The sequence below is a fragment of the Cylas formicarius genome, unplaced genomic scaffold, assembly GCF_029955315.1.
Source record: "Cylas formicarius isolate icCylForm1 unplaced genomic scaffold, icCylForm1.1 PGA_scaffold_10__41_contigs__length_53128322, whole genome shotgun sequence".
Taxonomy (NCBI): Eukaryota; Metazoa; Arthropoda; class Insecta; order Coleoptera; family Brentidae; genus Cylas; species Cylas formicarius.
In genome coordinates this window covers 40,984,298-40,996,739 of record NW_026844214.1, presented here as the reverse complement: position 1 = coordinate 40,996,739, position 12,442 = coordinate 40,984,298, and the positions used below count along the sequence as shown (strand labels likewise).

Here is a 12,442-nt window from a genome sequence, read left to right as displayed (position 1 = left end):
CAACAGCATATTTTATTTATGGAAAAATTATATAATTTTAATCATTGGACAAAGGTTGAATTTGTTCCCCATTTTAATAATATAATAATAATCTAAATATTTCCCAGTTAATTGAGGCTTAAGAAATGGCTGAAGAAACCAATTTCCGGGTTCGTTGTGACGATCATTTAGTGGGTACACGACGCGTGCATATTTCTCGATTATCTGCGCGGAAAATCTGGTGGAAAAAACAATCAAACCGCGTCGGTATAATTTATTAAAATGGCGCGAAGACTCCTAATAAAGACCGACGAGACAATGCTCCGAGAGATTTAAAAAAGGCCACGGACTCCCGGAGACGGGCGGGGGCGGGGCGTTAAGCTAATGACCCGCAATTTACTCGGGTTTAATGTCAGACGAAAATAATTACTTGGAATAATAAAATTTTTATAAAGAAAAATGTGCGAAAAAAATGTTTCCGCAATCGTTAGCGAAATCCTCAAAATATTAAGCAAAGTGGCCGATTGAATCACATGTCATGCAAGTACATTATTTTTTCATAAGTGAATAAAACACGCAAGCGTATAACTTAGTATTCTGTGGTAAAGTGTGGTCATAGATATAAGAACGTGACTAACTGATACGAAATAAGGAAAGACCCGGGCAAGCTGTAAGAATGAAATATGGCCGAACAGGTCCGTACTTTGCTTAGAATTTAATTATTTGGAGTTTTGTTAGGAAAGATACTACAGAATATTTATTTATTTATGTATGTATTTATGTTTAAATCTAAAATAAAATTACAAATTAATTTTATTACGTACTTAAATTAATTAAAATTATTCACATAATATATTAGTATCACTATCGCTATCATCGCCGGTTCTAATTATTATTTGTTCTATATTATTTGCAATATGGATATACGATTGTTCTGCTTTTTCTATATGTTTAACAGAATTTGCCCAACTTTGTGGAGGGATGTTAAAAACTTCGGTTTCTATAAGTTTGAGAACATTGGAGTTAACGCGGGGAAAAGCATTGTTACGACGAATGGCAGATTTCAGTTGGTGCCAAACATGTTCAATGGGAGTAAATATACAGTGGAAGCCTTAAAACTGTATGCCCTAGATTTTTTGCATAATTATCACAGATGTAATCCTTTTGTAGAACCTCAATTAATTGCTTTTTGGTATACTCTTCGTGAAAATAAATGTCGTTATTATACATGTAGTTTTGGATTGTTGCTTTTGTGTCACATGAGGAAGGGGTTTTAGTCAACTGTCTACTGTGATAACTTGCATTGTCCATTACAATGACGCTATTAGGAGGAATGTTTGGAACTAGTGTGTTTTTAAACCAACTTTCAAATAAATCAGCGGTGGTGTCTTCATGGTAATCCAGAGAAGAATCTTTAATATTTTTCGCAGGTAGAGAGAAAGTCCATTTGGAATCCAATCATCTTTAGAGCCAGCATGTAAAATAGTTATTATTTTACCTCCTTTTGATGGCGCGTTTGTTTTACACTTATCAGTTGAGTCAACCCAACCCTTTTCCGGGGTATCGTAAGTGTCGAACCAGGTTTCATCCAAGTAAATAATTGGCCTTTGTTGATCTCTGCAAATCATAATTTTTTCTAGACATTCCAGTCCCCATTTCCGAATTCTAAGAGATTCCATTAAAACTTGCCTTTTGTCAATTTTTTAAAATCTAAAACCCATGTGTTGAATACACTTTCATAAGGTAGTTCGGCCACATTTAACACCGGTTTCGTCTTTTTCAAGCCTCCTAATTAAGATATCTAATGTAGGCACGCTTTGTTCCGCATATAACTGGTAAATTTTACGCCGTATTATATCTTGATCACTTTCATCTACACTCGAGAAAATGTCAGCAAAGCTTCTTTTTTCCCTCGCTGAAATGGAATTATTCACAATTTTCCACATTTGATGTTGGAATTTTCGTCAATGTGGCCGTTCCTTCTAAAGATGCTTGCTTGCTGGCACCGCGTTCAATGAGAGTCAAATAAACATTGTTTATAAATTCTTTAGTCTCAATAGAATGGTGTTTTCTACATTTGGGCGGGAGCATCTCCTGAGATACACTAGACTCGCACATATTTTGCATAATTCGCACACGATTCAACACACGCTGTATTATACACGAAATACGAATGATTACTAATAAACTTAAACTAGGTAGTATACCAAACCAAAGAATATTAAACACAGGTAGGTATAAAATTATTTTCTATTACGGACCATAACTTTATCTGAATTTTAATTCCGAAACTTTAGGTACTAATCTTGTTGCATTGTATGTTAATGACCACCCTTGGATAATCCCATTCAAAAGCAATTGGTCACTTTCTTATATCTATGTACAGACCATCAATTGAACAGCAAAAACAAAGAAAATAATTTGTATTTTGACAAAAATTAAGTTAAAATTAAGAACTAGGTTTCTTTTAGTTTTTGTATCATTTATTTAAATCACCATCGAAATCAACATTTCAAATAGGAACTTGTAGATTTAATAATAATAAACAATAACATCACCGTATTTAAATAATGTTTATTTTAAATTAAAGACATTTTTTTGAAATTGAATGAAATGAAATTGTCTTATTTATAGGAAGAAAACAATGAAAAAATCCAACAATCTCTCTAACAAAAGGAAGAAGGCGAATTCTCACCTAATTTTAAGACGAAAATGTGGTATAATACAGGGTGGCGAAAAAATAAAATTTAATGCGTTTTCTTTGTACTATCAATTAGTTGCAAACGATATTCCACTGGTATTTGAGACACATAATGAGATAATTATTATGTCTGTATCTACCGCAATTAAAGCAACGTGAGCAATTACAATGATTGCTTACTCTAAAACCGTAAGAGATACGAGAAATCTTTTTAAATGTTCAGCGAAAAAAGAGTTAACTATGTGAAGATCGCTATGTTTAGAAAGGAAAATTGAGGGCATGGGCGGAAATTCATTCCCTTCTCTACGAAAATATAGCCATCTGAGGCGCATGAAATTTTACCTTCCTTATGGCCACTAGATTATCTAATACCTATATGCTGTTACACAGATTTATTATTATTTCTTATTAACATTCATTTTGCTAAATAAGAACACAAATAAAACGCATTCGGAAACAAAAACTATCTTTTTATTTTCAAACACGACAAGTTTCATTAAATGTTTTTTTATTATAAAATTTGTTTTAGTTATTTATTTATTTTAATTATTTTTCGATTAAGTATTCATTATCGATTTCTTGCCTTGGAAAATAAATAAAAATAAATTTTCAGCTATCCGATAAATATATGAAATAATGTTTTAACTGTTCATGATTAGGTGTGTATGAATTCAACTGTTTTGTGGATATTAAAATTAACACATGGTACCTCGTAACAAAATGTTGTCAGTCTTTGTATTGTGCCAATTGTGCCAATAGAACTTTAAAAGATACCATGTGTATGTCTGAGCAGATTATTTTTTATTTATCCACTTAACACGTTGAGACTCGCGTGCCCACGGGTGGGTATTTGTGTTTTACTTTTTGGGAGCCCGTGCTCACCGGTGGTCACACACCAGCAGTAAATTCAAATGCTTGTGGCCACTCGTGAGCACGTACTATCGTGTATATTGGTCCCAGAAAGTAAGAAAAAAAATATTACATTGGGCAGTTGGGACTATTAGGTAATTTTTTTAATAAAATATTTTAAAATTGATATTACTTTGAGAATACATATTTATTGTCGAAATATTATTAAAATACAAATAAAACAAATGGTTTTACTTAAAAAAATAAACATTTGGTTGCACCATTTTTGAACCGTTAAAAATACAAAAACTACGTACCTACAGAAACTTTTTATACAAATACTAAAAACAAAAAACATGGCAACTTTCCTCTATAGGAAGTAAAAAAATAAGTTAATACTTTGGAAACAAAAAACATTAAAAAATTCACATCGAAGTATAACTATTACATGCTTCTGGGAGCAATCAATGCATAAGGGCACCCCGCAAGTGACACATTTTGGTATTTTTGCGGCCGTATACTGCACCGTGTGTTACTGACATGGTGCTGTGGCATTTACTGCAGCGTTTTCGTGTTACTCTTTTTGAACCTTCTACTTCTTTTAGGATGCAACGCGGCTTTGGTCCTCTTGAGGTGGATGGACGAGAGGTATCAAGCAACTCTGGAGCTTCAATAAGGTCCATGATCACTGCTTCTATGAATTTCGTAATATTAATCTTTTTATTGTTAATTTTTTGCAAAAGATTAACCATAGTAGTAGCAGTTGTTAGGTGGAACAGAAAACCCTTTTTAGAGCCCTTCTTAGAAATGGAGCGTAAGCAGCCATATGACCGGAAAGATCTATAAAAGCTTTCTCCTTGTTGTAGTCGATTATTACTCTGGGTTTTATCTTTTTGCATTTTTTCATGAACCTTATTGAAGCATCATCATGCTTTGTACTTAGCATCATAATTTCTTTGTTGTCATTCCACATAAGTACTAGAATTATATCGTCATTCTGCTTTCAACTTAGCCTTGACTACGTCCTGAGAATATCCCTTCCGATTTGCTCTTAATGTTCCCACTAAGTGGGTTTCCCTGTCAATAAATCTTTTAGACGACGATACACTTGTATTCCAGTTATCTATGGGGCCACTATCTAAAAGGCCTTCCATCATTTCCATTACAACCTTCTCAGAAACGGAAAAACCATCTCTTTTTTCCTTTCCGGTGTAAACCTTGAAAGCACAAGTGTAACCACCAGAAATGCATAACTTGAACTATTTTATGACGTAACAGTGTCGCTTATTCAGAATGTACGGGCGTAGTAGATTCTTCCCCGAAACGGTCTTCTTCAGGGGTGTAAGACGACTTGAACTTATTTTCAAGCAGATTTAGGAAGTTTGAGATTTTGTAAAGACTATCATCTTTATCATTATCGCTCACGTGGAACATCCATAAAAGACTTTCGAATCAATTTCTAGTAATAATTTAACGTATACGATTTTGATAAATTGATTTAGTGTATCAATAGTATCTCACCTATGGCAGAGGAATAAGCCCCATCCATAATATGATACCCAAAAATCTTCGCATTTCTGTAGGATTAGTATCCACCCATTTTGGAAGCGTGTTTCTCTGCCTTGTGTTAGCAACAGCAATTCGTTGGGCAGCAAATCTGTTTGCCTCAAGCACAAATAGATTTATGGTTTCATCATCAATAAAATGGTTTGGGATTTTGGATTGGGATCAACACCAACGTTCTGAGGGCTTACATTGAACGCGATCCCATATTTTTCTTGTGAATAATTGCGCGAGAGATATATTGTCATCAGGATCTTCTTCAGAACATGATGCACTGGACCAGCTTGATCTATCATCACTTTCAACAACGAAGTCTCCGTCATCAATTGAATTGTCTGAAAATCCTGTCTGCTCATTTTCAGAAATGATTGAGTTATTGTCCGAAATATTATCCAGCTCCAACTAACCAGCTCTTCTTCTGTTAAAAACTTTTTAGAAGTCCTATTTGTTCATATCTGAAACAAAAGAGACCTGCACCAAGAAGTAATAAATGTAATGCTCCCGGTAGACGCGCGGACCCAGGATGTAATTTTAATTCTGGTGGGTCACGACAAAAAAATGGAAAAAAGGTGAAAAATCTAACTAAAAGTCACTAACAAACGCACTAACATTTATTTAAGTCAATTATCACAAACAACAAACAAAATATAAATTTAGTCCCGAGGAGTAATGTAGAAATTAATATTATTTTATTAGGAAATTACCAAAATCGGTCAAAAATTTGTCATTTATGTTAATTATAACAAATCTTAGTACCTATACCTATAACAAAAACAAAACCAACCGATAGTTGCCAGTAAATTTGTATTAATCAGCTACTAGATGTTTGAAGTCCTTTAACGTAAAATTGCACTTTTGTATATTTGAAGTTATTGCCAAAATCCGACCAATGTGCGTCGTCTACAGTGACGCCCGTTAAACCAGAAATGCAACAAAAACTAAAAAAAAAATCCTCTCGTAAAACTTTCGCCGCCACGGCGGTACCAGAGTAACCCTTTTAACCCCTCCCCACCCACGTTCGAACAAAACACAGCGGTGGCGGCGGCGGCTAAAGAAATGCGCCTCCGCCGACGCCTCTGGCTTGTCGCCCAGACTACAAGAAAAGACATCAAGGTAACGGCAATACCGGTGGTACTCGCAAACCGCACTCGAACCACGAGCGACGGTACCTACTCAGTACCGTCGAGGTAGTCGCGCACGGTGTACCACACGGCTCCCTCTCCCGCCTCTTCGTGATGCGTTAAACGCGGTTGATTTGCGAGAAGACTCGATTTCACTTTCACACGCGCTAGACGCGCAATTGTTTTCGGTATACATAGATAGGCAGGAGTCTTTGGGGAAAAAGAGACCGTTTCGTCCCCTACGCCGCCGAGATGATGCTCGTTTGTTATGCGGGGATGCTGTTGGCGTTCGTCGCTGCCGCAGGATATGCCAAAGGTACGTGTACTGCGTGGAGAGTTGCAGATGTTGGTCGCGTAAAGGTCGCTAGTCCGATATAGGAATTCGCGGGTTTAGTAAAAGGTCAGCGGCGTTGGTGCAGCTGGTATTGTTCGCGAGACCTTGCCGCCTAGGTGGGGGGTCTCCTTTGGCGAAGGAGGGTTTTATTTGTCAACCGCACAAGGTGTTATTAAAATCTGTGGCGTAACTTCAAAGCACGACGATCCATCGGTTAAAATTTATGACGAAAGGTTCACACTGGCGTCGAACAGTGGGATTACGTAAAGACTCGAAAATAAAAGTTTTATATTGCTAGGTCTGCAAAACCGTTAAAACCGCTCCGGGCAAAGGGATTTTGCCCAACCGTAATCGTGTACTTAATTTACCTATCTTCAACATAAAATAGAAATCTCGTGATTTAATTGTAATATATAATAGATTTAAAATTGAAAAAGACTGTCCTTGGTGACAAAATGTTAACAAAATGCATTTTTAATGCTATCACAAAAATGTTTTATCATGTTTACACAAACTAAAGAAAACTTTTCATGCCCACTTTCTCACTTACTGCACTTTTTTTAACTGTTGTCGTAACCCGAACAAAGTTCTTATTAGTTTATGTTAAAGAAACTCCTTTCCCCATTTGCAAGAGTTATTGGTGTAATCAACAATATTCTTGAGGCAACACTAAGAATTTCAGCAAAATTTAACTTTGTTATTATTTTTAGTACATGTAGTAGTAGTATCTGTGCCCCATTTATGTCAAAAAGAATTATCATTGGTTAAATTAATTTCTTAATTCTTTAAATACGTTCCTGCCTCCCACAGCATGCTCTAGGGCGCGACTAGTATGGCTACTTTTATCAAAAATTATGGTTTACAAAAAAAATACTTTTTTTAGCTGTTAGTCAAACGCTGAGCAATTAATGGATTTTAAATTTTGTCCAAAAAAAAAATATCGAGTTTTAAGCCAAAACACCAATCCTTTAGATGTGCCACCCACGGCAAACGCCTGGGTTGGTTAGTTTTAGTTTTTCCTTTCCTTCGGCATTTAAAAGTACAACCATTTTATTATTTAAGTATTACGAAAAGGCTGTAATAATGGTTACCGCATATATTACAATTATTGCGGTTTAACTTTTTTATTAATTTTTAACTAGACAATGAAAGTGGATTAAATATTTGTTTGATCGCACTGTAGATCCTTTGCATATCTAATGAGGTTATATTATTCTTACTCCTTTCCGAAATACACTTTGCTAGCAATGACAAATTGTTGACCGATTGTGGTAGTTTCCTAATAAAACAGAATTGAAGATTTAAAACTGATCTGCTTAGAAGTGCAAATAAATTTTTAATATCCTATTGCCCCTCTAGTAGACAACATGGAAATTTTCTACTGTATATCATCCATCAATTTCAATGCAGCATATAATATAAACAATATAGCATATATATAGCCAAGATACCTTGGCGAAACGTCCGCGTTTATTACTTATTCTTTAGATCTGAAAGACCCGTTTCTTTGTTTTTATTGGGCTTATTTATGCGATGTTTAAGTTACCGTGACTATGGAATTGTAATTTTTCGTATTGATACCTAGTGCTATTGATAATAAATTAATATAAATTAATACTTTGTTTTATATAAGGCTCAATATTCTTATTTTTAATTATCCAATTATAATACAAAGTCTTATCTTCTTTTTTTGATTTTTTAAGTAATATTTTGAAGTAACTTGGTAATTATTTCACGTTTTTGCCCTGACCTATACAACTAAATGTCAATTTACATTAGGAAGATGAAGAAGACTTGATTCTTGTTAAATGAATTATTACGTGAAATAAATGTTTTCGTGCGTTTAAAATGTAGCGACGGTATTCGTTTGGAATGCATTGCAAAGTAATAATATCACAAGTGTACCACGAGTTTTTATTAAAAAATGTTTATATTAATTTACTGCAATACCAAAAAAAAAAACACAAACTATTATGTTTTGTCATTAGGTACAACGTTATCAATTATCAATTTTAAGGAATCTGGCTTCAAATACAATATCACATCTACGCCTATGGAAGACCACTCAACTGGACATAATTTTACTTTTTATTACGCTTACACTGCAGGAAAACAGAATATACCCAATTAATATTTTCGTAATAGCTTGATATATTCCAATGCGGTATTTAACACGCAGTGAGAGTCAATAAAGCTGCAGCTTTAGCAGCGGCGTAGTCATAAGCTTCTATATATTTTGTTAACACGCATCGTCCACTTTTTCCGATGTAGAATTCGTTAGTGGATTGAGCTCATTCTGTGTAGATTTTTAAGGGACATTTTTATGGGAAAAATAGGATAATGTGTGAGGTGCGTTTTTAGGCAAACGGATGATTTTTAAATTTGATTTTTTTCAAGTAAATCAGCAAAAGAAAATCCTGCAAATTATTTTCTTAATTAAATTAAAACCCCATTTTCTGCGAAGTTTTCTTATATTAATGATAGTTGTAGAGGATACTTTTTTAATCCAAAGACAAATTAAATTTTTTTGTTTAATGCTTTTTCGCATATCTCTGCATCCTAAGTTATCAATTAACCAAAAATAAGCGCAACTATTACATATTCAGTTAAAACCGCATCTTAATAGTTTTATCCCAACCTAATATATGAATAGAAGAACTTAAAGCTAAAAAAAAATTTGAGATTCAGTTCCACTTTATGGGTTTCATCCATCCTAATGATATTTAAAATTAAAATAAAATTTTAATATGTATCTTTTTTTACAACTCCCACTGGGTTAATCCATTTTCAAGTATTAAGTATCACTTAATTTTTTATTATAAATTAGATTTCTTTTACAAAGTTCTAAGATTTTGAAATCGAGGAAAATGTCCTCTTCTTTTTTCAAGGGGGGTAGCTGCCATAGACAAGAGAATATTGCTTATTAAAGAAATATGCTTGACAGTAAGAGCGGACTCAAAAAATGTCCGACGAACGCGGTGTTTTTTTTACCCCCGACGGACGGCGACCGGCAAATAAAATGGCGGTCTTATAATTAAATTTAAAAAGGACGCGAAAAAACTTGACCGTCTGGTCGCGCCGCGGCCGCAAAAAAGGCGCGGGTCTCTCGCACCCGTGTTCAAGTGAATTCGCGATTATGGCCGTTATTAAATAAAGCGGTCTGGGTTTCAGCGGCGTAGGTAGCCGCGGGGATACCAACCAAATTCGCAGCATTTTATTCCCGTTAATTAGCTGGATCCATCGATAAAGGCGAATTTGTTACGGATAGTTTGAGGTTAACGTCTAACGTTCGTCTGTTGTAATTGATACGCACGCGCCATGGAGATCTGCCTCTATCGAACGCGATAACCGATAGATGTCTGGCGGACTGCTTGGAAGCTAAGCCATAACGAAGAAGAAGAAAAGATCGTGAACATGACGTGTCGGCAAATAAACAAATCCGCCACAAAACTATGCAAATCGCAAACGTTCGCAAAGCAGATTCCGAACCGCCTGAATTATGTCGCTCGGGATCGGTCGTTTCTGAGCATTCTTCGCGATAAGGGTCTCTCGGTTCGTATAGAAGGAAGTCCAATGATGCCCGGAATGTGACGCGTTTTTTCTTCTCTCGTCGCGCATAGGAACTGGTCCGAATGCGATGAACGCACAGCAACAGACGATTCGAATAAATGTATATAAAACGCTCGAGGCAAGCGGATCTGGCGTCAAACGTTCCTTTGACGAGTGAGGTTATGTTTACCGTGGCTGCCTCCTTAGGAAGTTGAGCCAATAGTACGGACGCTGAGGTAATCCACGCGAACAATGCGACATAACTAAAAAACCCAACGTAAGCTTTTTGCTTAATATAAATATATAGTAAGTAATTATATCTATAATGAATAGAATAGAAAAAATTAAAAAAAAACAATAGAATGTCTTTTGAGTGGAAGCAAGGACAGTTTTTGCTATTTTGTTTCTATTCTATCACTCCAGCCGTTTCTTTTAGATAACGAAAAATTCTTTTCGCCTTTCACGATACCACACGGACCGCATTGGCAATATTAGGTTGGGTCCAGTCATCAGGGACATAACGGACCCCACTGTTTCTCGGCAAGGAAGAGTTCAATTCTTTGAACTTTCTTTTCCTAACTGAACAAATGTTTTTAATAGCGGTGTTAAGACTTTCAGTACTACATTTGTGTATGCAGACTGTTTTACGTTTACCGAATTTTAATATTTTTCAAATTATTGCCCTAAGAAATAGACAGAAAGAGTGTTTTCATTTTTTGATTTGTTGTAGCTAAAATTCCGATATCGCCGTATGGAGCTAATAATTGCATACCTTCATCTTCATTTTTTATCAACACGGACGAATCTGCTTTACTTTTGTTGAATCCGAACGATTTTCCCGACATCTACTTGAACCTCTCCTCAAGATTTCCAATAAACAACTATAAGTTGCTGCAACACTGAACAGTGCTCTTACTGCATCACCGTTTGATCGTATTTTTGTCCTTTTCTTCGCGAGCAACCGAGTTTTGCACTTGTCACTAGTACTATCTTAGTTGATTGACCCATATCTTATTTTGTTTGTACATTTTATTTATAATGGGTGTTTTTTTTCATGTCAATCGAATAATCCATCGTTGTTTTATTGCAACTTAAAGTTCTATAGTATAGTATAGTATGACCAATGTTCTATTCCCTCATTAAAAATGAGCAACAAAACTAATTGACAACTGGGTGCACGCCTTTTACAAGGAGGTAAAATGAATAATTCACAAAAACTAAATAACTAAAACACTACTCCATACGTCCCCGCGTGGATAATAAATTTATAGTGAAAACATTATTACACTAATGTACTTTGTCATCTATTTTTAAACGGTCTCTGGCGGTTTACGCTATTATAGCTGGTCTGTGGTCGCAACATTCGAATCGAACTCTGTCTCTCGCACACGCACCAACCGAAACAGACCGCGGTGCTGCAATGCCTAATTATTTTAATAACTGTGCGTAAGACGTGTCTTCTAATGACTCCAGCGGCCGGATGTAAATAAAGAAAAAGAAACTCCGCGACAACAGCCGGCGAGCCATCTATGTGAACGTCGAGATTGGCGCAATTCGTCCGACGAGCGAGCACTTTCTTTTTCAAACACTCGAACGTACGCCGAAACGGAGACGAGCAGACGTACTTCAAAGGAAGCAGCTCCGGAGAGACACCTATATTATCTTTGCCTACATATATGCACACTGGATGCACCGTATCGGCTGTATCCCGTCTTTTCTTATTCAAATAGCCTGGCGCTGCTAGTCGCGAGACCCGCTTCATGGTATTCAACTGGATGGCAGTTTATCAATTATCATCGGTACAATGCCAAAATAACGAGTCAGCAAGTTTTTGATTTTCAGAAAATGAGTCTTTTAATATTTACTTTAGTTTTTGAAATTGAGATCTTAATTTGAAATATAAAATTTGACTTTGAGACACTCCTTTTTTTAACCTTATTCTAGCACAGAAGTCTTTGGTATGGAATCAAACTACAAAAAAATCAAACACGATTGTAACAAAAAATAGTCTTGAAACGAAATGGAAACTTAACTAAATAAACTTAAGCAAAACGCTTCTTAAATAATAATAGTAAAAACAAAACGCAATAAAATAATGATAAATTAAAACTAAATAAAACCCAAACAAATTTCTTTTTTTCGTACCACGAGAAATTTCACAAATCCAATAAATTGTTACTGCTGAAAAGGCTGGTTTTTACAAATTTACAGAAATTGTGATGCCAAAAATATTAATGTAGTAAAGTCTGTTCATAGATATAAGAAGGTGACTAACTGATACGAATTAAGGAAAGACCCGGGCAAACTGTAAGAATGAAATATGGCCGAACAGGCCCGTACTTCAGT

At 35.4% G+C, this 12,442-nt stretch overlaps 1 protein-coding gene across 1 annotated transcript in view; it reads left to right on the top strand.

Annotated features, from left to right (window-relative positions):
* The first annotated feature begins 6,260 nt into the window (after positions 1–6,260).
* Positions 6,261–12,442, top strand: part of LOC132708006 (uncharacterized) — a 77,542-nt gene continuing 71,360 nt past the window's right edge. The window contains exon 1 of the mRNA XM_060680072.1: positions 6,261–6,529. Coding sequence (XP_060536055.1) covers positions 6,466–6,529 — 64 coding nt within the window. The 5' untranslated portion in view covers positions 6,261–6,465. The remainder of the gene's footprint in view (positions 6,530–12,442) is intronic.